At 34.7% G+C, this 27296-nt stretch overlaps 1 protein-coding gene and 1 pseudogene across 2 annotated transcripts in view; both read left to right on the top strand.

Moving 5' to 3' along the window:
• The window catches only part of KPNA5 (karyopherin subunit alpha 5), a 53765-nt gene extending 26839 nt beyond the window's left edge, over positions 1-26926 (top strand). For both annotated transcript variants that reach the window (XM_050786617.1, XM_050786616.1), the window contains exons 8-14: positions 7597-7696; positions 13399-13562; positions 15576-15654; positions 17071-17196; positions 17850-17977; positions 20918-21096; positions 23456-26926. In XM_050786617.1, coding sequence (XP_050642574.1) covers positions 7597-7696; positions 13399-13562; positions 15576-15654; positions 17071-17196; positions 17850-17977; positions 20918-21096; positions 23456-23643 — 964 coding nt within the window. In that variant the 3' untranslated portion in view covers positions 23644-26926. The remainder of the gene's footprint in view (positions 1-7596; positions 7697-13398; positions 13563-15575; positions 15655-17070; positions 17197-17849; positions 17978-20917; positions 21097-23455) is intronic.
• LOC126954132 (uncharacterized) lies at positions 3384-3479 on the top strand (annotated as a pseudogene).
• Positions 26927-27296: the final 370 nt, after the last annotated feature.

The following is a 27296-nucleotide window of genomic DNA, read 5'->3' as shown; positions in this document are numbered from 1 at the left end:
CCAGGATGGTCGTGATTTCCTGACCTCGTGATCCACCTGCCTCGACCTCCCAAAGTGCTGGGATTACAGGTCCAACCTGTTTAGTGTTTTTATCATAAAAGGATGTTGAGCCCTTTTAAATACTTTTTGCATCCAGTTGAAATGATAACTTGTTTTTTAAATTCATTATATTAATATGGTTTATTATTTTGATTGATATTTGTATATTGAACCTTCCTTGCATTCATTGGTTAAATGCCATGTGGTCATAGTATATGCTGCTAAATTCAGTTTCCTAGAATTTTGTTGAGGATTTTTGTATGTATATTCCAAAGAAATATTTTTTCTTTTGTAACTTTTGTTTTGACGTCTTTGGCTTTGGTATCAGGGTAATGCTATCCTCATAGAATTGATGAGGAAGTGTTCTCTTATTTTTTAAAGAAAAATTTTGCAGTTACATAGTAGGTGTGTGTATTTATGGGGTACATGAGATGTTTTGATATAGGCATGCAATGTGAAATAAGCACATCATGAAGAATGGAGTATCTGTGTCCTCAAGCTTTTATCCTTTGAGTTACAAATAATCCAGTTACATTCTTTCCATTATTTTAAGTGTTCTCTTATTTTTTGAAAGAGTTTGAGAATTATTCATTAATGTTTGGTAGAATTCACCAGTGAAGCCATCTGATGCTGGACTTTTCCTTTTTGGGAAATGTTTGATTAGAATTCTATATCTTGTTATAGTTCTATTTAGATTTTCTATTCTTAAGTCGGTTCGGTAGTTTCTGTGTTTCCAAGTGGTTTTTCGTTTCCTGTAGCTTATCTTTCTTGGCTTTTGATGATAATATTCTCATATAATTCTTTCTTGTTGTTGAAATGCTGATAGTAGTGTCTCTACTTTCATTCTTAATTGTAGTAATATGATTATATATGGAGTCTTGCTCTGTTGCGACTGGAGTGCAATGGTATGATCTCGGCTCACTGCACACTTCGCCTCCCGGGTTCAAGTGATTCTTCTGCCTCAGCCTCCCAAGTTGCTGGGATCACAGGTGCACACCACCACGCCTGGCTAATTTTTTTTATTTTTGTAGAGACATGGTTTCACCATGTTGGCCAGGCTGGTCTTGAACTCATGACCTCAGGTGATCGCTTGCCTCAGCCTCCTGAAGTGCTGAGATTACAGGTGTGAGCCACTGCACCCAGCCAAATTGTAGTAATATGAATCATTTTCCTTTTGTCCATCTAGATAAAGGCTTGTTTTTGTTGATTTTTTTTTTTTTTTTGGTCAAAGAACTACCTTTTTGTTTAACTGATTTTCTGTAGTGTTTTTCTATTCTGTATTTTATCTCTGGTCTTAACTTTATTTTCTTCCTTCTGCTAGCTGTAAGTTTCATGTACTCTAATTTTTCTAATTTCTGAAGGTGGAAGGTTATCTTTTTTCATATGGGTGTTAAATTTTTTTCTGAGTATTAATTTCACTACATCCCTTAAGTTTTGGTGTGTGTTTTTATTTTTATTTATCTCAAAGTATTTTCTCTCTGTGTGTGTCTGTGTGTGTGTGTTTTAATTCGCTAGTTATTTAAGAGTATGTTACTCTACTCATAGTTCTGAATTTTCTAATTTTCCCTCTTTATTTTTAGTTTCATTCCATTGTTGTCAGAGAAGGTCCTTTTTATGATTTCACTTTTCAAAAATTTATCAGGGCCAGAGCCAGACATGGTGGCTCATGCCTGTAATCCCAGCACTTTGGGAGACCAAGGCAGGCGGATCACTTGAGGCAGGGATTTGAGACCAGCCTGGCCAGCATGGCGAAACCTCATTTCTACTAAAAATACAAAAATTAGCTGGGCTTGGTAGTGCATGCTGGTAATCCCAGCTACTCAGGAGGCTAAGGCAGGAGAATTGCTTGAACCCAGGAAGCAGAGGTTGCAGTGAGCGGTGATCATGCCCTGCACTCCAGCCTGGGTGACAGAGTGAGACTCTGTCTCAAAAAAAAAAAAAACTTATTGGAGCTGGGTGTGGTGGCTCATGCATGTAATCCTAGCACTTTGGGAGACCAAGGCAGGCGGATCACTTGAGCTCAGGAGTTCAAGACCAGCTGGACAACATGGCAAAACCCCATCTCTACACAAATACAAAAATTAGCTGTGTGTGGTGGTACGTGCCTGTAGTCTCAGCTGCTCAGGAGACTGAAGTGGAAAGATAGCTTGAGCCCGGAGGCAGGCAGAGGTTGCAGTGAGCTGAGATTGCATTGCTGCACTCCAGCCTAGGCAACAGAGTGAGAACCTGTCCCAAAAAAAAAAAAAAGAAAAAAGAAAAAATTATTAGATTTGCTTTGTGATCTAACATATAATGTATTCTGGATAATGTTGCATGTGCGCTTGAGAAAAAATATATATTCTGCTATTTTTGAATGGAATGTTGTCTAGATGTCTGTTATATCTAGTTGATTTATAGTGTTGAATTCCCCTATTTTCTTATTAATTACCTACCTAGAAGTTCTGTCTATTATTTGAAGCAGCATATTGCTCTCTCAAATTTTCATTGCACAACTGTCTTTTTCTCACTCCAATTCTGTCAGTTTTTGCTTTGTATATTTTGGGGCATTCTTGTTAGACCATGTAAGTTGTTTTTGTTTTGTTTTTGCTTTTTTTTTTTGAGACGGAGTGTCGCTCTGTCGCCCAGGCTGGAGTGCAGTGGCGTGATCTCAGCTCACTGCAAGCTCCACCTCCCGGGTTCAGGCCATTCTCCTGCCTCAGCCACCCTAGTAGCTGGGACTACAGGTGCCCGCCACCATGCCTGGCTAATTATTTTTGTATTTTTAGTAGAGATGGGGTTTCACCGTATTAGCCAGGATGGTCTTGATCTCTTGACCTTGTGATCCGCCCACCTTGGCCTCCCAAGTGCTGGGATTGCAGGCATGAGCCACCGTGCCCGGCCTAGACCACGTAAGTTTTTAAGTGATACTTCTTTTTTTTTTTTTGAGACAGAATCTTTCTCTGTTGCCCAGGCTGGAGTGCAGTGGTACAGTCTCGGCCCATTGAACCTCCGCCCCCAGGTTTAAGCTATTCTCCTGCCTCAGCCTCCTGAATAGCAGGGACCACAGGCACATGCCACCAAGTCCAGCTGATTTTTGTATCTTTAGTAGAGATGGATCTCACCATGTTGGTCAGACTGGTCTCGAACTTTTGGCCTCAGGTGATCTACCCACCTTGGCCTCCCAAAGTGCCGGGATTACAAGCATGAGCCACTGCATCTGGCCCATGTGTTACTTCTTCCTGATAGATTGACTTTTTATCAATATATTGTGTTCTTCTTTGTCTCTGAAAACAATTTTTGACTTACAGTCTAGTTGGTCTCATATTAGTATAACTGTTCTGGCTCTGTTATTATTTGCATGGAAAATCGCTTCTCGGCCTTTTGGCTGAGATCAAGTGTATTATTTGCATGGAAGATCTTTTTCTATTTCACTTTCAACCTATTTTTGTCTTTGATTCTATGAGTCATTTGTAGACTGCATTGTAGACTTATTATGGGTTTTGTTTTGTTTAATGTATTCTGCCAGTTACTGACTACTTTTGAGAGTTTAATTCATTCACATTTATAACTACTGATAAATGGGGACTTACTGTTGCCAGTTTATTATTATTATTATTATTATTTGAGCTTTTGTAGAGACAGAGTCTCATTATGTTGCCTAGGCTGGTCTTGAACTTCTGGACTCAAGCAATCCTCCTGTATTGGCCTCCCAAGGCAAGGGGATTATAAGTGTGAGCCATAGCACCTGGCCATTGTTATTTGTTTTCCAAATGTCCCTTTTTTTTTTTTTTTAAATAATTTACAGTATTGATTCCTTTCTTGTTTCCTTTCCTATTTTTTTAAAAGTTTTTTTTTTTTTTAATGGTTACTCTAAGGAGTATAATTAACACTTTAAACTTGTAACCACCTTCATTAAATTACTCGCAGTTTACCTTCAAAATTATACAAAGAACACTACTCCTATACATTTCTGTCTCACCCTTCTTGTTATTGCCACAAATTACAATATTACACATTGTGTGCCCATTACCCTAGATTTATAATTTTTTTTTGCGTTTTACTTTTGAAAAAAATTTTATTTATATATTTATTTATTTATTTATTTATTTTGAGACGGAGTCTTGCTCTGTCACCCAGGCTGGAGTGCAGTGGTGTGATCTCGGCTCACTGCAAGCTCCACCTCCCAGGTTTATGCCATTCTCCTGCCTCAGCCCCCTGAGTAGCTGGGACTACAGGCGCCCGCCACCATGCCTGGCTAATTTTTTGTATTTTTAGTAGAGATGGGGTTTCACCGTGTTAGCCAGGATGGTCTCGATCTCCTGACCTCATGATCTGCCTGCCTCGGCCTCCCAAAGTGCTGGGATTACAGGCGTGAGCCACCGTGCGCGGCCCCTGCATTTTACTTTTAAGTCATGTAGGGAAAAAAAGAGGATTTACAAACCAAAAATTCTGTAATACTAGCTCTTAGAGTTACCTATGTAGCTATCTTTAGCAGTATTCTTTATTTCTTTGTATGGTTTTGAGGTATTGTTTATTGCCCTTTCATTTCAGCATGAAGGATTCCCTTTAGCTCTTCTTGTAAAGCCAGTCTGCTGGTGATGCCTTTCCTCAGCTTTTGCTCATGTAGGAATCTCACTTTCTCCTTCTGTTTGGAAGGATTGTTTTGCCAGATATTCAAGTCTTGGTTGAGAGTTTCTTTCAGCACTTTGAATATGTCATCCCATTGCCTCTGTCCTTCATGGTTTTTGATGAGAAATCAGCTATTGATCTTTATGTGGAATCTTTGTATACTATGGGTCACTTCTCTCTTTTTGTTTTCAAGATTCTGTCTTTGTCTTTTGATTACATGTGTCTTCATGTGTATCTCTTTGAGTTAATCCTTAGAGTTTATTTTGCTTCTTGGATATGTAGATTCATTTCTTTTATAAAGTTTGAAAAGTTTTCAATAATTATTTCTTCACATATTCTTTTCGGTCCTTTTCTTCTTGGATTTCCATTATGCATATATTGGTATACTTGATGGTATTTTGCAGCTTTCTTAGATTGTGTTCATTTCTTGTCATTCTTTTTCTTTCTGCTTCTCGGTTTTAATAATTTCAGTTAACCTATCTTAGGGTTGTGGATTCTTTCTTCTCCCTGCTCAATCTGCTGTTATATCCCTCTAGTGAATTTTTAATTTCAGTTTTATACTTACAGCTTCATAATTCCTATTTAGTTCCTTTTTATAATGTCTGTTTCCATAGTGATGATTCTGTATTTGTTGAGACATTGTTTTTATAGTTTTCTTTAGTTTTTTTTTTTTTTGTGCATAGGTCCTTTAGCTGTTTTGAGTGTATCAGACAATGAATTTAAAATCTTTGCATAGTAAATCCAATGTCTGTGATTTCTCAGGGAAAATTTCTTTTAATTTATATATTTCACTGTTAATGGACTACAACTTTTAAAATTTCTTTGCATGCCTTATAATTTCTTGTTGAAAAACTGACTGATTATTGTAACTGTGGAACTATGGAAATCAGATTCTCCTCTCTTTCCAGGTTTTCGTGTTGCTCTTTGTTGTAGTTATTTATTTGGGGACTTTTAAAATTAATTTTATAAAGCCTGTATTCCTTGTCATGCGTGGTCTCTGAAATCTCTTTTCCCTTAACTCAGTGGGTAGCTAATGGTTTGACAGCAGAGAGTGCTTTAAATATCTGGAGCCAAAAATAAACAAAAAAAGTCTCCAGGTTTTTAAAGATTGGCCCTGCATTGAGCCACCTCTTCAATGCTTAGTCAGGCTGATTACAGCTGTGACTTAGCACTACTTTACTCCCTGCTAGTGCTAAGTCTAAAGAAAAACTAGAAGTGAAAGCGTAGGTCTCTTCATGTTTTTTCTGATTGTGGACTCTGCCCTGGACATGTGCATGGGCCTTCAGATTGTTTTATACATGTGGGAGCTTTTCACATCCCTCGTAGCCCAAGTATCTTACTCCCCACCTTTCCAGACAGGTTTTCAATGTGTCCCTTGTTTGCCTCAACTGTATCTTTTGCTCAGGTGTCACATCTCATTCATTTGCCTTTTAATGTTTTTGAGGACCATTCCTTGTTTACAAAGCTACTTTTCCACCCTGAGAGAATTCCTAGTTATGCAAAACAAAGGCAAGCCCTTTGCATCAGTTTTTCAGGGAGCCTCCAAATAGGTCAGAACAGACAAACACAATTCCTTGGAAACAAGTTCTGCTCTACTCCTTTCAGAACCAGGAACCCACAGTGAGAACTCAGGCTTCTGTCTTAAAGGTTGCTGTCCGGCTGGGGAGGGGGTTGGGTAAGAGTAGGTTAAAATGCTGGAAACCTTTCCTACCAGATTTCAGCCCTTTCCTGGTTAAAAGTTATCTTAGTTGCCATAAACTTTTGACTGTCTTCAGAATTCTAATCAACTTGATTCTGACAGTGTTTGCAAGTTTCTTGGTGTTCCCCCAGGAACAAGCACCTGTTCTGCACCATATTTGCATATGTCACTCTAAAACGGGGATTTTTTTTAACCTAGGTTCTTTGTACTTCTAGCAGGTTTGTGGAGGTCCTTAGGAGGTTAACAAAATCCTGAAATTGCATGCCAAATTTTGATGTATGTGCTTTTTTTCTGAGGTAAGGATCCATTATGGTCTCAAGGGGGTCCATAATTCTAAAAGTTTCAAGTACTACTATTTTAGGGGATCTCCTATTTAAATATAAATAACTAAAACATAAAGTTATGCTTTGAAAAAAAAAAAAACCTGTAAGTAGTAACTCCTTAGGAGCTGAGAAGAAAAATTCTCATTATAGATACTCAGTTTCTTAGTAGATACCAAGGTTCATTGCAAACCAGGTAAAAAAATACTAAGACATACTCTGTTAAAAACACAACAAAAGAACTTCCCTTGTCAGTAGGTAATCTTTATATAATTTGAAACTGTATTCCTTGCTTTCTGAATTCATATATTATTTTCATGATTAAAAAAATTAATCTGGCCGGGCATGGTGGTTCACGCCTGTAATCCCAGCACTTTAGGAGGCTGAGGTGGGTGGATCACGAGGTTAGGAATTCAAGACCAGCCTGGCCAAGGTGGTGAAACCTCATCTCTACTAAAAATACAAAAATTAGCCAGGCGCGGTGGCAGGCGCCTGTAATCCCAGCTACTCAGGGGGCTGCAGCAGGAGAATCACTTGAACCCAGGGGGCAGAGGTTGCAGTGGGCTGAGATCGTGCCACTGCACTCCAGTGTGGGTGACAGAGTAAGACTCTGTCTCAAAAAAAAAAAAAAAAAAAAAAAAAAATTAATCTAGTATTCTTTCTTTAATATATATAGAAATAAGTAAATTTCCCATGACATCCTCTTAAGAATTCTTTTAAGAATTCAGATTGTAGATTCAAACTTTAGAAAATAGAACTGTAATATGCTTATTTTGCTTCTGAAAACATAATGAATTTTAGATTCTTTTTTCCTATTTTACTAGTTTGAATATCCTATAAAATATATTGGAGAGAAATTTTATGTTACGATAGCTGAAGAGGAAAAATGAATGTAAGGTGATAATTCCTTTTTTTCCTTTTTCTTGGCAGGTTATTAACAAATTCAAACAGACTCACAACAACAAGAAATGCTGTGTGGGCCCTCTCAAATTTATGTAGAGGCAAAAACCCTCCTCCAAACTTTAGTAAGGTATGAGTAAAATACACAAATTAAAAAATCTGTTTCCATAAACCTAAGTTTCTATATAATAGCTTTTTGATGTTTAAGGAACTCCGCTTTTTGCTTAGTAATTATTTTCTTTATTGACCATACAATGTTTGCACATATACAATATTCAAAAGCTTTACAATACAAAGGAAGTGTCCCTTGTACTTTTCCTAACACACCTTAAATTCCTGTGCCCAGAGGCAGTCACTGCAACCACATGTATGAAGGAATTGACTTTAGAAATCTTCTAGTCTAGTTCTCTCATTTATAGGAAAATAAGTCCCCCAAAAGATTAATAATTCTTTAGGTTCACCGTTTGTACTTTTCCATTGTAACTTTTATATCTTAGGGTATCTGTTTCCCTATCTACTGCATTTTGCCTCTAGAAATACAGATGATTAATTAATTCCCAGTTTAGTTTTATTGTTTAAGATGCTGTTAGGAAGGCAGAAAGGGGGTAAATTTTTAGAATACCATTCTACTTCTTTTGAATTTAGTATCTAAATTTAGTATCTAGCACTAAGAGAAGTTTAAACTTTGGTAAAGATCTAGTGATAAAGTTTCTGGGGATAAAAAATAATACATTTGTAATTCACAAAGGTAAATCATGAACTAGTATGCCTTCTCATTTTACTTTTCATTTCATTTCATAAAATATTCAAAAGACATAAACTCAAGAGTTGAGGTTTAATAAAAGTAGTAATTTTTATTGTCTATTCACATTAACTCTTAAATAAAACTGGCTCTTCCCCATCCACTGCCCTTTTAGCTGGAGGTGAAGAATACAAAGATATGCAGTGCATTCTGATACTACTGCTGCGATTTGTGCTGACATGCCGATAGTTTTACCTCCCAGTGTTTTTGTACCTTTAGTGCAAATGTCAACAAAATGAAAAAGACGAATGATGTCTTAGTATTATTATGAAAATAGTTTTGACATCACATATACCCCCAAAAGGATTTTAGGAATCCCCCAGGGGTCCATGGACCACCCTTTGACAACCACTGTCTTACAACAGTCTCCTTGTAGGTAACTACTTGACTGATTCCCTCATCTTTGTTTGCTTAGAAGTCACATTTTTTATGAGCTCTACTGTTACCACTATTTTTAATAATGTAATCTGTCACTGTGGTGCCAGTGGAAGATATCCAAGTTACTGGCGGCAAATCCCTATGGGTCTGCAGCAACCTCAATTCTTGCTTCCTCAGAAGAAATAATTCAACTGAGAGCATTAGGTAGAAAAAGAGACCAAGACAAGTTTCAGAGCAGGAGTGGAAGTTTATTTAAAAGGCTTTAGAACAGGAAAGAAAGGAAAGTACTCTTGGAAGGGACCCAAGCAGGCACTGAGGTCAAGTGCCGTGTTTAAATTAACCTTGATCCTAGGACTATAGACTGGCCCATTTCCCATGATTCTTCCCTTAAGGGTGTGCTGCCTCCATGCCCAGTGCCCTCCTTACCCTTGGAAGGTGAGCATGAGCAGTGTGTTTAGGAAGTTGTATGCATGCCCATCTGAGGCTTTCTTCCCTTTTCCAATAGTGTGCCCCCCACCCCCGGAAAGTTATACTCTGCCATTTTGTCTCTTAATGCACATGCCTGAGAAGTTGCATCTCCCTGGTGCCTGCATTCAGTTAACACTTTAGTGCAACAGGTGAGGATCATCAGGAAATGGCCTCTTCCTGGCACCGGCTGCCAAATTTATCACTTTTAAAGATGCAATGTGATAATTGCCAAACCATCACCTGACATTCCTAGTGGGTGGGGGAGCAGTCCTCTCATGCCCCGCTTAAGTCTGTCTACCTACTGTAACAACTGCTGTCAGCCCATGAGTGTACCTGACCTTCTTCGTTTTTACTCTATTTTCTTCAAATCACCTTTTAACATAATATATGTGTTTTTCTGTTTATGTATTTTAATTTTATTATTTATTTATTTATTTATTTTTTGAGATGGAGTCTCGCTCTGTCATCCAGGCTGGAGTGCAGTGGCTCTATCTTGGCTCACTGTAACTTCCGCCTCCCAGGTTCAAGCTGTTCTCCTGCCTCAGCCTTGAGAGTAGCTGGGATTACAGGCGCACGCTACCTCGCCCAGCTAATTTTTGTATTTTTAGTAGAGACGGGGTTTCACCATGTTGGTCAGGCTGGTCTTGAACTCCTGACCTCAGGCAATCTGCCTGCCTTAGCCTCCCAAAGTGCTGGCATTATAAGTGTGAGCCACCACGCCTGGCCCTTATATATGTATTTTAATTTTTAAAAATCTTCCACTAAAATGTGAACTCCTAAGGGAAACTTTGTTGTTTACTTATGTATTCCAAACTTATGAAATAATATCACATTTTGGGGCTTAAGGCTTGTTTGTTAAGTACATTTTCTGTAATTTTATATGAGAGATTTGTTTTTTAATCATTCACTTTTTTTGAAATTTTCTTTTTTTTCTTCCTTTTTTTTTGAGATGGAGTTTCGCTCTGTCACCCATGCTAGAATGCAGTGGTGCGATCTCAGCTCACTGCAACCTCTGCCTCCCGGGTTCAAGCGATTCTCCTGCCTCAGCCTCCCAAGTAGCTGGGATTACAGACACCTGCCACCACGCCTGGCTAATTTTTATATTTTTAGTAGAGACAGAGTTTCACCATGTTGGATCTGCGCATCTCAGCCTCCCAAAGTGCTGGGATTTACAGGCGTGAGCCACCACGCCAGGCTGGAAATTTTCATTTCTACAATCATATTTTATCTTTTCAATAATTAGTTTTCTTACTCTCTGGTTGCTCATCTTTAGGTAGAATTCTATTCTTTTATGGACTCAGCAAATTGTCATATCTAAGGATTTATAGTGTTTTTTGTTTGTTTGTTTTTTGGTGTCTCTGTTTCTTTGTGCTTTTTTTGTTTTGTTTGTGGTTTGTCTTAATCACTTTAATGTTGGAGGCTATCTTCATTTATCTGGTGATCTTTGAACAAATTTCGGAAGAAACTAAAAAGCTGATTGGAAGATGAGTGTATAAATGGACTTCATTGTAGGATAATTGGGCAGCAAAACCATATTTTTTTGAGGAACACTAAATTTCAGTCTCTCTTCAGAGACCATTCATTTTTTTCAGAGACAGAGTTTCCATTCTCTTGCTGGAAGATGGGTAGATTGGGTTGAGGTATAGAGTAGGTAACATACCTGGCTACTAAATATCCTGCAGCTGGGCACTGTGTCTCATGCTGTAATCTCAGCACTTTGGGAGGCTGAGGTGAGAGGATCGTTTGAGCCCAGGGGTTCGAGGCCAGCCTGGGCAACATTGTAAGAACCTGTCTCTACAGAAAATAAAAAAATTTAGCCGAGTGTGGTAGCACATGCCTGTCCTCCCAGCTACTCAGGAGGCTGAGATGGAAGGATTGCTTGAGCCTGGGAGGTTGAGACAACAGTGAGCTGTGATCATGCCATTGTACCTCCAGCTTGGGCAACAGAGCAAGACCCTGTCTCAAAAATAAAAAATACAAATAATAAACATCTGGGAACTGAGTATTGGAAGAGAGCTAGAGGTTTTCAGTAGTCAGTATGCAGACTTACACTTATCTCCTACTTTCTAGTCTAGTGCTTCATTTCAACCTCCACTGTGCTTTATATCCTGAAGTTCAGTTTCTGTGATTCACATTTTGTTGTCCAGTTTCTCCTTCAAATAAACTTCCAGTCTTTGGTAGCATTGAGAATGCTAGTCACTTACCTTTGTAGTAGGGACCCAAAGTCTAACCTGCTGCTTATCGGATTTTTAATCTCTTCCTCTATTTTAGCACCGTTTCCCCTCCTGTCTGTGATACCTGATGCCTCTGATTTCTAAGCATTTGGAGATGATGGTGGGGAGATAAATTAGCTTTCTTCTTACTGGTAGTTCCCTCTCCTGGCATTAAGGTTCCACTTTTCTCTCCTGAGTCGGTTACTGTTTCTTTATTCACTTTTGTCTTTATATATTGTGGACAGGATTATTAATGTCTACTGGCTTTTTCAGAGTTAGAATTTGTATTTCTGTTTCTTTTCTTTTTTCCTGAGAAGATACTGGGGCAGAAATGTTTTTACTTTGCTCACTTAATACTGGAAATATGTATTAGTTCATTGTTTTTTAACTCAGTGAAAAGACATATGTCAGCTATATTAATTTTTTTTAACATACTTTATATTTGCTTTAAAAACCTGATATTTGGCTGGGCATGGTGGCTCATGCCCTGTTATCCCAGCACTTTGGGAGGTTGAGGTGGGCGGATTGTTTTGAGCACAGGAGTTCTAGACCAGCCTAGGCAACATGGTGAAACCCTGTCTGTACAAAAATTAGCTGCGTATGGTGGCTCACGCCTATAATCCCAGCTACTCAGGAGGCTGAGGCTAGAGGATTGCTTGAGCCCAGGAAGTGGAGGTTGTACTCCAGCTTGGGCAACAGAGTAAGACCTTGTCTGAAAAACAAAACAAAAAAAAAAGAAAAACAAACCCTGATTTCTCTGTTCAAGGAAGAGGAGGTTGGCAAGGGTGGAAGCTTGATCGTTGGAGAAGGATCCAGTTGTGCTGATTTTATTTGCCTACTAACAGATGGACATACCTATTTTGTAAGCTAACTGATTTGTGTACATGAGTCCTAGGGTCATCTTTAGAGGACAGGCCCAGCAGAGACAGTAACTCCTTTCAGAAGACGATAGTTTATATACTGATAATCTTGAAAATCATCTTTAGAGGACAGGCCCAGCAGAGATGGTAACTGCTTTCAGAAGAGAATGGTTTATATACTGATAATCTTTAAAACAGGGTTAAAGGGAAAAGTCATCTAAAATATTAGAACATTTAAGAAAAATGTCATCACTTTTTATTTGTGGGGTATATAACATATAACATAGTTCTTTTTTTTTTTTTTTTTTTTTTTTTTAGTAGAGATGGGGTTTGTCCATGTTGGTCAGGCTGGTCTTGAACTCCTGACCTCAGGTTATCTACCCGCCTCGGCCTCCCAAAGTGCTAAGATTACAGGCGTGAGCCACCGTGCCCAGCTTAACATAGTTCTTAACTGAGGAGAAAGACTAAGGGATATGTTAGGTTGCTTATTTTAAAAAAAAAAAAACAACTTTAAGGAACATAGCATCAATAGTGATCATGGGAGTTAAAAAAAAAGCCAACATTTGAGTGCCTACTCTATGTCAGGCACTGTTCTTAGGTGCTACATGCATTCTTATCAGTGTAATAGTTTATTAATAATGACTTCCACTTGAATACCCTTCACAAATATATTTATTTTTGTACTTTCTGTACCTTAGTTCCTCAAATGATTAGTAGATTTATTTCCAGATAAGTACATGTAATGAGTCAAGTGAGGCTTATTAAAGTTAGATTATATTCTGTGATCCTCATAGCAAACACTTAAGTAGAACTTTTGAACTTCTCAGTTTTGGTGTGCTTTTTTTGTGGGAGTGTGTATGATTTAGACACAGACAAGAGATCCCAAATATTTTACTATTTTTTAAAACAAATTTTACTACATATCTTATTCAATATAAGATTAACAGTAGTCATAATTAGCTTCATATTCATATATCTGATTATAATTTTAAAACAATATAAATTTTTATAACATTAAATTTTTGTTTTAAAATTAATTTCTATATTTTTCTGAGGAAACTTGGCTTTAAATAGAGAAAAAAATTTAGATATGCTCTTTCTTCCCTTACAGGTTTCACCTTGCTTAAATGTCCTGTCACGACTGTTGTTTAGCAGTGACCCAGATGTGTTAGCAGACGTGTGTTGGGCCCTTTCTTATCTCTCTGATGGACCCAATGATAAAATTCAAGCAGTCATTGATTCTGGAGTCTGTCGAAGATTGGTGGAACTTTTGATGTAACTATAAATAATTTATGCTTAATAATTGTATGATTGGGATTTAAAATGAGCAATTCAAGTAATAGCTTTGTAAATATCTCAAGAGTCACTGTCTTCAGGGAAAATTAAAAAGCTACTGACCCTACACTTAACAGAATAGACACAATCCTAGAAAGTTGACCCTAAAATTTGGAACTTATGTCTTGTAGTTGGGACTAATTATTTTGTAAATGAATTTCCTTAGTTTAATGTGATCTCTTTATGAGTTAGAGAAACTTAATAAGTGTTTATGGAATGCCTGTTATCTGCTAAGGTGTTGTGTGAGACATTGTTAATGAAGTATAGAACATAGTTTCTCCTCTCACAGAACGAATAATCTAGTTTATTTTTCATTATAGTAATTAATTTGAGTAAAAGTCCATGTAGTGAAAGCCATTTAGTATTTCACCTCTATTAAAGATAACATGTTTCTCTTTGCTGGGCTGTTATAGCTATTTTCCTTAAAAAGAACAGCTTTTCTATACAAAGAAGTTAAAAACATTTAAGAAAACTTGTTTTAAAAAGATGTTGTAACTTCATAACTTCATCTTCTTACCTTCTTTAAAAAATGTATTATCTTCCTTCCTTTCTTCTTTTGTCAAGAAGCCGTTGTAGGGCCAAACAAGGTAGATGGCACAAAGCGAGGTCTGATAAGGAGTTGGGGTCCCAGCATGAGGACAGCATCAGAGGAGGGTGGGCATGCAGGTTCAGCAGGGGGGATCAGGACCTAAACTTGATAATGACACCCACTGGGGTGAGCAGATAAGCAGACTGGAGCAGGGCTTGGAGCCAGCACATCGTGGGATACCAGTCTAGCTGAGGTAGAAGATTGGCTGGTATAGGGAGGTTAGAAAAATAGAAGCTATTTCTTGTTATCAGAGAATAGAGATAAAAATATGGAAGAGGAGAAAGCCTGAATAATTTAATGATTTTAGATTAGAACTAAAAATATCAGTGTGAACTCATGGCTCTTAACATAGCTAGGTATAGAAGTAAATATATATGTGTGTAAGTGTGTGTGTGCATCCTCTTGAAGGGCCTGGGAGCAGTAACACTTCTACATTAATAAGCTAAGGAAACTGAAGTTCAGATTGAAGTTTCTAAACACTACTCTCCATTAAAAGGAACCATGATTCTTGGAGAAATGACTGGTTTCAGGGGTGGGACTGAGAAAATGTAAGATGAATGCAGGAAGTAATGAGTGCTCAAATAATGGACAGATGTCAAAAGGACACAGAAGCCTATTTGAAGGGGTTCTCACTATCCAAACCTGGGACAATTTGTGCTTTGAAATAAATTATATTAATGTACATTTTATTGAATAAAATACGAAACCCATAAGTCCACATTAAAGCATGTAGTTGGAATGATAGTATTAGAAATACATCACTGGTAATAATACTAATAATTACCAATACTTCAGAATAAGCATCAAGAGATGCTAAAACTTAGTGGTAAAAGTAGGTTAAGGAGTGGAATTTTGCATTATCTCAAAGTATTTTGTTGCAAAATATTAATTATATTAATTATAAACGGGAAAACGATAATGGTAAAGCGGAAAAGTCTGGCAGACATCATCGTAATTAGTGACCAGAATTCAGTACCAATATAATGGGAAAAAAAAGACTGGGATATAATGAAAAGATTATAGCACTTATGATATCCCCCAGCCAAAGTATATAACCTGGGTCTTAATCATGAAAAACATTGGATAAACCCAATTAACGGGCTTCTGATCTTCAAAAATGGCAAAATCATGAAAATCGAGGGAAGACTGAGAAACCGTTCTGGAGAGACTGGAGAGGCATGAACACTGGCTGTGGTGAATGATCCTGGATTAGATCCTTTGTTATAAAGGTTATCAGAATGATTAGTAAAACTTCAGTGGGATCTTTGGCTGAACACCCTGCAGGAGTTTGTAGTATTTTTGTAACTTTTGTGTAAATTTTAAATTCTTACTAGTATTTAGGTTCATGTTTTTATTATTTTTAGGCACAATGATTATAAAGTTGTATCACCTGCATTGAGGGCAGTTGGTAATATTGTGACTGGTGATGATATTCAAACACAGGTGAGTTCAGACTTGAGTATCGTAAGTTGTTAACATAAGGGACTTAAACAAATTTATGTTTCATACAACTTGATTACATATTAATCAAGATTTTAACATCACCATAATTGTGTGTGTGTCTGTGTCTGTATCTTGGAGGATGGTGAGATGTCAAAGAAGATATGCTGTCAAGATCGACTCCAGCCAGATTTGGGTTACAATCTTATTATTTATTTATTTATTTAGTCAGTTAGTTAGTTAGAGACAAGATATTGCTCTTTCCCCTAGGCTGGGGTGCAGTGGTGTGATCATGACTCACTGCAGCCTTTGCCTCCCTGGCTTAAGCAGTCCTCCCAGCTCAAGCAGTCCTCCCGCCTCAGCCTTCCAAGTAGTTGGGACCACAGGTGTGCACCACCACACCTGGCTAATTTTTTTATTTTTTTAGGGACAGGGTCTTGCTATGTTGCCCAGGTTGGTCTCAAATTCCTGAGCTCAAGCGATCCTCCTGCTTTGGCCTCTCAAAGTATGACTTACAGGCATGAGTCGCTATGCCCAGCACAATCTTTCTTGAAGATAGAGAAACTTAAATTATTTAACACGTTGGATTCTCCTTTGTTTACTGCTTTACAGTATATTTTTTATTCTAACTTACATATTTTTTTTCAGTTTTATCCTTTTAAAGGCCTATTTGGATACTAATCAAAGTTATTAAACAGTTGCTCTTTAGTAATTGACAGTTATTCATTTAATATAGCTCTTTAAATGAAAATGCCATTCTAGACATATACTGTAATTTTCCGTTGGATTTCTGGTGCACTGCTCCATACTTCTTCACCAGATGAATTTAATGTAAATCATTGGAGTATTTTGAATATAGGAACATAATTAATCTTGCAATGGAATAAAGAATGTAAAGGGACAATGCAGAATATACTTGTTTACGGAAGAAGAGTAAGATAGTAAAAATTTTTATGAAGCCAATTGATTCTACATGCTAATGTTTTTAATTATTGTAGAATTAGATTTTTTTCAGACTGTATGATATATATATATTTTTCAACAATTCATTTGGGAAAACTAGAGGTTGGATCCTGACCTCAAGTCACCAAATCTTTTTTCAGTTTTATTAGTTGAACTCTTAGAACATTTGTAAATATGAAGGATACACCTCCTGATGTCGCATTTAATGTAGTTAAATACATTAAAATGATTTTCATTTTAATGGGCTGAGAACAGGACACTTCCTTATAGTGGCATGAGACTAGGTTTATCAATCGCAGAAGTGTAGAAGACAGCAAATTTTCCTTTGGAAGGAATTTCTCCTTTCTTAATTTCATTTTCTAGAATGTTTTTTGTACATCTAAATAATTCATTAGTAGCTTTTCACATAGGTTATTTACTATAAAACTTTTTGTTTCCATTTCTAACTTGTTTTAGGTAATTTTGAATTGTTCTGCATTACCCTGTCTCTTACATTTATTGAGTAGCCCAAAGGAGTCAATTAGAAAAGAAGCCTGCTGGACTGTTTCTAACATCACTGCTGGAAATAGAGCTCAGATTCAGGTAACTACCCTCCAGATCTGAGAGTAGAACAGCAAGGTCTAAGAAACCAGTTTGGACAAAAGTTAACACTTTTTAAATGTTTTTTATTGAGTTACTAAAAAAGATTCCTTTTTAAAAAGATACCGAAAAAGTATTTTAAAGAACATGGCCTTTCCTCCTCTAAAATAATAACATTTACTTGTAGTATTCTAGTGAAATATAGCAAGAGTGTGTGTGTGTGTGTGTGTGTGTGTGTGTATGTGTTTAGCACAGTGCCTGACACATAATGGTTTGTCTTTAGAAATATATATATTTTTTGCATTAGTTTTAAATAAGTTACGCAATAATCTTCCTCTCAAAGCTTTTAATGATTTATTAGGGTCCCATCAAGCTTTTTGTGTCAGTGATTACTTATCCATTTTGATCAGTCACATGCCTTGTGCTTTATCATCTCTAAAATTTATATTTTGTTATTCTCCAGTCTTTAAAAAGCCAATTTCCTATGTAAAAAGAAAAATATTTGAAAGTTTGCTGATAGAATAGAAATTAAAAATTCTTGGAAAAGTATTTCCAAAAACCTTGACATTTTGAAGCCATTGAGTTTCAATATTTTTTTTGCTGGTAATATTTTAGAAACAGTGTTTGTACTGATTATATATTTTTCCCCCTCTCAGGCTGTTATAGATGCAAATATTTTTCCTGTTTTGATTGAGATTCTTCAGAAAGCAGAGTTTCGTACCAGAAAAGAAGCAGCTTGGGCTATAACTAATGCGACATCAGGAGGTACTCCAGAGCAAATAAGGTATGATATACACTTTTTAATTGTTTTTTAAATGTAAATGAGACAAAAGTTGAAATAAAACGTATTTTTTATTTACTGATGCAACTAAAGTATTATTTCTAAGTCAGTTTGATAATATGAAATGACGGCATGTATTATATCAGTTACTCATTCACAATGGTTTTTTTGTTTTTTTCATTTAAAATATAACATCATTCTCCTTGATAGGCTGCTTATGAAAAATCAGAGATTAAAAATCCAAATGGGAACGGTCTGTGTTAATTTGTAGAGTACACTGTCATGGGCATTAAATATTTTTTAATCACAAAAATATAGCTTTATTATATAGAAATGGCTAACAAATTTGAATATCCTCTTTAAATAAAAAGTGAAATAGACACTGTTTATATGGTGACGTTCTGCTCCTCATTGACTGTTAGCCTTGCCTATGGATAGTATCTTACTTTTATTTTTCTATACTAGTTACCTTTTTTTAATATTAGCTTTTTGAGTCTAAGCTTTTTAAATTTATTTATTCTGCTGACAATATAAATAATAGGTGCATGGGCTTTTAAGTCAGCCTGATTTCAAATCCTGCTCCTTCAGTAAAAGTTGTGTGGTCTTGATAAAGTCATTTAACCCCTCTAATCTAGTTTCTTCATTTTAAAAAATGAGTTCCAGTAACAAATAGTAATGGTAGTATAGTCAGCCTTCCATATACTTGGGTTTTGCATCTGTGGATTCAACCACCTGCAGGTCAAAAATATTAAAAAAGAAAAAAACAGTGAAAAATGCCAATACAACAGTACAAAATAATACAAATTTAAAAACATAATACAACAGTTAGTAACATAGCAATTACATTGTTTTAGGTATTATAAGTAATCTAAAGATGATTTCAAATACATGGAAAGATATGCATAGGTTGTATGCAAATACTATGCCATTTTATATAAAGGAATTGAGCATCTGTGGATTTTGGTATTGAGAGGAAGGGTGTCCTGGAACCAATCTCCGATGAAACTGAGGGACTGTATCTTGATAGTTAAGTGAAATTTATGTCTTTGAAGTGTCAGCACAGTTCCTAAACATATTATTAATAACTAATAGATAATAACTAAGAATAGCTACTATTATTATTATTTGTAATCATCATAATTTTTATTGTCAGTATTGATTCCTGAATCTCTTTTTATCATGTACTTTCACTCTTTTTTATCTGACATAGCAAAGTTTCACTTACACCTCTATTAAAAGCTTTACTTCTACAGAATCGTCTTGTTTGGAGGATCCCTCCATGAAACTAGACTTCTTAGAAAATATTTTCTAATGCATATTTGATTTATTTTTCAGTTTATAAAACAAGTCAAATTACAATGCTATTTTATAAATCACATGATTTTGAAATCTACCTATTGTTAAATTGTCTTTTATTGCCTTCATTTGTAGTATTATCTTGTTCTCTCAAATTTATATTGGTGTATATTGGTAACATCTGTCTCTGCCTTTTATTTTCTATTCTCTTTGCTTTAATCAGTATTTCCACTTTGTGTCATGGATACAAGCAGTAATAAATCAAGACCCTTCCTTTGTTCTATTTTGTATTTTTTAAATGCTGATGTTATTTTTATTTTATTAGGGCTGCAAGTTTGTTCACTTGCAAATAGTTGTATTTTTTCAATTAATTTTTGTGGTTATATCTACTCTGTACATTATTCCTTTAATTTATTAGTATGGATCAAGTACCCAAATTGAGATAATTATTTTTCTAAGCACTTTAATCATTTCACTAAGTCTGCATATATGGGAAAAGACCTCTTGATCTCAGATTAAGTTCTGCATCCATACCACTAGTTGAGTGCCTACTATTGCCATTTATTGCGCTAAGTCATTTCAGTTATTGAGCACCAGCAATGTATCAGCTACTTTCATGTATTTTATCTCCTTTAATCTCTTAACTGTGAGGCAGTTATTCATTCAACAGATATTTTTGATCAATTACAGTACAGTATAGGGCAAATGAGTGCTCCAGTGAAGGTATATACATTTTTTTTAAAAGAGGGACAGAAACTTTTATTAAATGTCTATTGTGTTCCTACAACAACTCTCTGAAGTTGGTACTATTATTATTCCCATTTTTAAGATGGGGAAACTGAGACACAGAGTAATTGTTCAAGGTCACAAAACTAATAAGGAGTGGAATTGGGACTTGAAGGCACACAGCCTGGCTTCATAGTATGTTTTTAACCTTTGTACTTAATACGGATTTTTTGCCAAGTGAACAAATCAGTTACTTAATTTACATTATAGAGTACAAAAAACCAGCCAATAACTAGAAAAGGACACGCATTCAGAAATTAATGGAATTTTTTGGTGAATATTATTTATGAAAATTATTCACAAGAGAGCCTGTTTTGTTCGTAGAGGCCTTCTGCGCTTCTGAAACACAGCATATGTTTTAGAACATTAGCTGTGATTGTTTTTATGGGAAATTTTCTCAAGTTTAATTTAGATGTCTTTTCTTTCTTTCCATTTCTGTCTACCCCCTTATGACCTCTCTCTGTGTGTGTGTGTGTGTGTGTGTGTGTGTGTGTGTGTGGGCTTGCCTTTTAAAAAAAAAACAGAAACCTTTCGAACGTACGTTTAGTGCTCAGATGAGCACCATGAAAAACAGGCCCAAGTACCAGTTTGTGTGTGTATTTTATAGTCTTTGCAAGACCATTTATTGCTAAGTATGTTAAATTAGAGAATAGTTGAGTAAAGAAAATTTTAAGTTTCCTATGTGAGAATTTAAATATGTGTAATGTTTACATTTGTGTAGGAATACTTTTTCTTAATTGCTTATATAACATTTCACTATGAAAAATATTTTTGCGTTATTGTTACAAACAGTAACACTTTTGTACTTAAGTCTTTTTAAATCTTTTTTTCCCATTTCTTCTCTTTTAAATTAATCTGAAGGTATTTGGTAGCCTTAGGCTGCATTAAACCACTTTGTGATCTTTTGACTGTTATGGACTCCAAAATAGTCCAAGTGGCTTTAAATGGACTTGAAAATATTTTACGTCTTGGAGAACAAGAATCTAAGCAGAATGGAATCGGCGTTAATCCATACTGTGCTCTCATTGAAGAAGCATATGGTAAGCAATCAGTTAAAAATTTGCAATTATAGTCAGTTCTTAACTATCTGTCATAGATACTTTCCCCTTCTAGTTCCCTACATTTTTTTTGTTGTAAAAGCAGTATATATTTTTTTAAGTTTTAAAATGTCACCCATAATTTTATTACCCTAACAATTTATTTTTATTGTTTACCTTTTTTTACGTTGTCTTTATGCACAAATACTTTACATTGACTTAATTGTATTGTATGTATAGTTTTATGTTCTACTTTTTAACATTTGGAGAAATTTTAAATTTCTACATACTTTTTATTATAATGGCCACATAATGTTATATATATACTATATATAAATATGTAATTTTTTTTTTTTTTTGAGACACAGTTTTACTCTGTCTCCCAGGCCAGAGTGCAGTGGTGTGATATTGGCTCACTGAAACCTCCGCCTCCCAGGTTCAAGCAATTCATGTGCCTCAGCCTCCTGAATAGCTGGGATTACAGGTGCATGCCACCATGCCCGGCTGATTTTTGTATTTTTAGTAGAGATGGGGTTTCTTCATGTTGGCTAGACTGGTCTCGAGCTCCTGGCCTCAAGTGATCTGCCCACCTCAACCTCCCAAAGTGCTGGGATTACAGATATGAGCCACCGTGTCTGGCCATAATGTTATATATTGAGTGAAGTTTTAGCCATTTGAATGGAAATTTAACCATAACCTGTTGTTGACCATTAGTTTGTTCCCAGTTTATCACTTTATGTATACCAAAATAAGCATCCTTCTGTGTATAAATTTATTTCTTTTATGGAATTAATATCCAGGGATAAATTTTCAGGAATTCAGTTGCTGAGTCTTAGGCACTGACTTCTTTTTAAGCTTTTGATATGTCTTCTCATTTTGCTTTCCAAAGGCCTGTTGCTGACAGAGTTACTGGCATTGTATGAATCTATTCTACAACCTCATACTTTTTTTTTTTTTTGCGGACTTAGCAGATGTAAAATAGTACACCAAGTTGCTTTTATGTACATTTTTTTGGTTTACTTACTATAGATAGTAGTATGTATTTTTCATGAGTTAGTCTATTTCCTCATCCAAATTGCATATTTATTATACTTTGGTTATCTATTTGACTTTTTTTTTGGTAAAAATTTGAATTTTATTTTATAGTAGTTTATTTTGATATGGCTTTTTCCTAGGTCTGTTTTTTTTTCAGATCGTCCATTGAGTACATTCTTTTATTTTAATAAAACATCCCATGTTCATTTATGTTTAACGTAAATAACTCAGTCTAATTTTCTATTCTTTCAAAGTTTACAAAGTCATTGCCTCCACAGAGATTTGATGAAAATTAATTTTTTTATTTGCCAAGTTTTAAAAATTAGATTCTTAAAACTTTTAATCATATGGAATTTATTTTAGATAAGGCATGAATCTAAATTGATTTTCTTTTATTTGCATTAAATATTCACTTTTCTGTATTAAGTCCGCTTACATTGTATGGCTGATTCAGACTTTTACTTTTGATTCTTAAAGCCCATGATATCACTTTGTCTTTCTTTCAAATTATATAACATCACTGGATAAGACATTACATGAATACAAGATTTAGTCATTGATTTAAGAGTATTGTCTTACTACAGTCATTATTTTGACCCCAAGTTAGACTAGGGTTTGAGCTATTCTGTGATCGTATATAGATATGACTTCTTTGCTGCTTTTTTATTCTGTGATAATCTGATTGAAGTGGTTTGTCTGTAATTAAATGAAATATGTTTTCAGCACTACCCAGACTTATGTGTGGAGCTTTTTCTGATAAGCAGTAAAATCTATTGCTATAGATTCTCGTCATCCTTTCAAAATGAGGCCTTTCAGTTTCAATTGTAGATTGTAATTCTGTTAAATCATACAGCAGCTGTATGTTTTTTATTGTATGGGTTTGCAAATTTTACACATTTATTTCATACTGATATTCTCTGGCTCAGCATGTTTTAGTTTCTTCATTTAATTTGTTTTGTTGCTTTCCCTTTTTGCGCTATGTTAGTTGCTCTAGAAAGGACCTGTGGAGTTACTTTATCTAAAACTGCCATTTTACAGTTGAGAAACAGAAGAACTGAACTTACCTGGCCAAGATCACACACCTAGCAGGGTGGTGTCTGTGATCTTACTCCCAGGCCTATGGTCCTTCTTCATATCACACTGCCACATACTCTCATTCTTGAAGTATAAACCATAAGTGATGGCTATCAATATGTGCAACCATTAGATTAAAATAGCAGTCCCATTGCCAGTGAGGTGATAGATGATGTTCATTTATTATTTTGATTTAAACATATATTGAAATTGTAGTAACAATTTGTTTTTATATATATGCTTTGTATAATAGGTCTGGATAAAATTGAGTTTTTGCAAAGCCATGAAAATCAGGAAATTTACCAGAAGGCATTTGATCTGATTGAACATTACTTTGGTGTAGAAGAAGATGACCCCAGCATTGTACCTCAGGTGGATGAAAACCAACAACAGTTTATATTTCAGCAGCAGGAAGCACCAATGGATGGATTTCAACTTTAACATACTGGAGGAAGAAAAATTTATGGCTAAAAAGGGTAGCTTCAGGTAACTCCTCTTTGTTGCCAGCGTCAGTAAGAACGTTTCTTTTTTTACATAGAACAGAAAAGAGAATTTGGTGCACTTTTAGAAAGCAAAATGAAACAAAAATTTCCATTCAGATGCAATCTTTCATTGTAGTTTGTTGTTGTTTTAGTTTTGTTGTTGTTGTGCCTGTATTTATATCTTCTATTGTTTGGATTTTTGTATCTATTTGTGAATAATTGAATATGCAATTATTTAGTAATTTAAGCTTGAAAAGGAGAACTTTGGTGAAGTATTACTTAGTGATTCTGAATTTTTTCAAGCATTCTTGGAAACTGCACATTAGCAGTAAACCTATTGATAATTGCATTTTGGCAGTAAGTCTTACATACCCAATCTCTACTAAATCTACCTCTATCTTGAAGCAGAAATAAAAACAAAAAAGCTTCAGAAGCATGAAATAATGCAAATGCTAAATTAGAATGTGAAAGTATTTATTACCTTAAATTATATATATCACTGTGCTGTAGGTTATACTTTGCAAAAAAATTGCAACAGAATACCTATAAAATTTATTTATAAAACAGAAGAAATACTGTACTGATAATCCATTCAAATGTGGCAATTGTGAAGAGAGAAGCTGTTCTTCATGTTGAACACATAAAAAGATTACAAAACATTTAAATATTTCTGTTTTTAACATATAAGTGCTACGTATATTAGTATATTTTGTATTTCAACCAAATATGCTACCATTTTTGAAACAGTGTTTGTTTTTCACTCATTGTTTTAAAGATCATCATGAAAGAGATGTCATCATGAATCTAAAGTAGTGCTACGTATCTAAAATAATAACTAATTATTTCTCTGATTTTTCAGAGCAGTAATTGAAAGTTTCATTTTCTATATAATAGTAAGTTTAGGTACTTGAATGACAAAATTATCCTGAAGAAATAACCTTATTATGTGTTAAATTTTATTAAATACGTTTAACATTTGGATGCTAAATGATGATGATAATGAAAATTGCTAAAGATTCTTTAATATGGTTCAAATCTATGATAGACTTTTTTCTTTTAGTAATACTCGGAGGGTCATATTGCTGCTTGTTATAAATCATAGATTACATTCATGTCAGATTGGTCAATATGTATATTTTATGATTTAACAGCAAAAACCTCTTCAAACTGAAAATTTAAAAGAAAGGTTTCAATAGAAAAATTATATATATATTTATTTATACATATATATGTGTGTTCGTTACTCTCACAGTTCAACTACTGTTGAACTCAATCTTTTAATTTATAGTTATACATAGGCTATTTACGTGTCCAATTATATACCTAGAACACTTACTTAAAACTTAGTTTACAACTCTTTTTAAGATGAGAACTAAGGCAATTTTGATATGATTCATGGTCTATTCTTTAAAGAAAGATTTCATTTATGATAGTATTTGTAATGTTTCTGCTGGAAATCAGAGGCATGTTCCAAGAGGAAAATGTATATAGGAGTACTTTTAAAGAATATATCACTTTGTAAATTACATATCATGAAACTAAGCTTTTGACAAGACACTTAAAACCTACAGGTGTAAAATACAGGTTTAAATGGTGTTCGTAATGCTGAGTGCATCTGCCAGCCCTTTTTTATTATTAAGTAGAAGATTGTATCTGTGCCCCTTTTTTCATAGTGGAAGGTATATAGTTGAGTATAAAATGATTTCCTTTTGCATTATCTGTATTAAAAAAACAGGGTAGTTACATTAAAGCCTACCAAATTGATGGTGAATTTATCAGATGAACATTTTTGTGGTGCAGATGGTTCTAAGTATCAGGTGACAGGGTATTCTACTCTTTCTAGTCAATTAAAATTGATAATGCAGCATGATTCATAAACTGACCAGCTGTGCCTCCTTTTATTTTGAGCACCCTGTAGTCACTATAATAAATTTCTAAGCCAAATTTTTCAAACAAAATAGTTCTTATAGAAGGAAAAATAATATATATGTTTGTGTTCATGCATACACACAGAATGACCTATGAAAGGGAACTTAAATTTTGCCGGTAAAACAAACATATCTCTACAGACTATGATTATACTTTATAAGCATTTAAATACAGTTATATTTATTTCCTTGAATATATTACTTGGGTAATTAATTTTATATTTGATTGCAAAGAGCACTATATAGCAGTTGGGACCAGCTCTTGACTTGGCTTGACTTGGCTTATTGATGAGTTTATTGGATCAAGACTAACAAATACTTTGTTATTAAAATTCTACAAAAATATAGCTACTCTTTTCAAGTATAACATTTAAAATATTTCATCAGGCAGAGCCCTGACCAGGAAAAAAGAAAGAAAGAAAGAAAGAAAAAAAATAAAATGCTCCAAAATGTATTTTCGTTAGTCTTCACTGGCCCTTGTGGGGGGAAAAATACTTTTTTAACTTGTTTTTCTAAGATTTGTTATGTTTATATCCAAGATAAACTATGCCAAAAAAAGTGTTATAAAGAGGAATGCATGTAGCATTAATGCAAATATCAAGAAAATACTTGAAAGAGTCCTTTTCATTTATTTAATTAAATTTGGTGTTTTATTTTTGTCTGAATCTGAATTTCTCCTATTTAATCTATGCAATTATGCTTGTTTTATATTTATAAGCACTTGACTGACTGGTGTGGTCTTTTTACTATGTTTTATTTCAAAACGTTGTTTTAAGTGATAGTGTTCTTAAATTTTAGTGTCATTTGTTCAACTTACTGGTAACACCAGAACAAGAAAGCAAAAAAGTAATACATTCTGCTGGCACGGAACTGACATATCATTTGGTAACTGTAAAATCTATTTGCAATTAAAGGTTGATTTATTGGATAAAGGACTAAAAGAAGCATATATTACCTTTGCCTTTATATTTTTTTCTTCTTTTAAGACGGAGCATTATGGAAAAATAAATATAAAAAAGTCTTAGCGAATTTTTGTTGCGGTTCTCAATTCAGCAATCTACTGGCTGCTTGTGAAACTGTGAAATCAAACTGTTCTTAACGTTTATTCATTACATGGTTTTATGAAATGTGACATTTTAGGAGCCAATATAATAGAGCTCTAAAAGGATAGTATATCTTTAAATTCTGACTGGGGAGTAAGAAGAGAAGATATTCTTACCCTACTAAATAAACCAACTTTTGAGCAGTATGCAATATTATGAAATGTTACAACACTATATTAACAAATAATAAAATATTTTAAAATTGCATTTATATAAATGTGTCCATTTCATTTTTTCTTAAGATTGTTGTTTCCTAACAGAACAAAGACAGATGCTATTATTGGTTAAAAATCCATTTACTTTCTAAAACCAACAAAGGAGAAAAAATAGAATTATAAAAAATAGCTCATCCAAAACTAGACAGAAAAAGAGAAAAAGCAAATGAAGATGGAACAAATAGCAAGATAGATCAAACCCAGTTATATCAGTAATCACAGTAATTACTAATGATTTAAACATGCCAATTAAAGTGCAGAGGTTATCAGTTTTAATAAAAAAGTAAGGCCGTATTTTACCTCTAAGAAAACATTTTCAAGAAGCAAATTGGTGAAAAGTGAAAGGATGGAAAAAAGATACCATGC

This window comes from Macaca thibetana, chromosome 4 (assembly GCF_024542745.1).
Source record: "Macaca thibetana thibetana isolate TM-01 chromosome 4, ASM2454274v1, whole genome shotgun sequence".
Lineage (NCBI taxonomy): Eukaryota > Metazoa > Chordata > Mammalia > Primates > Cercopithecidae > Macaca > Macaca thibetana.
Note: the sequence above shows the minus strand (reverse complement) of the source record. Positions and strands in the feature narration are given on the sequence as shown.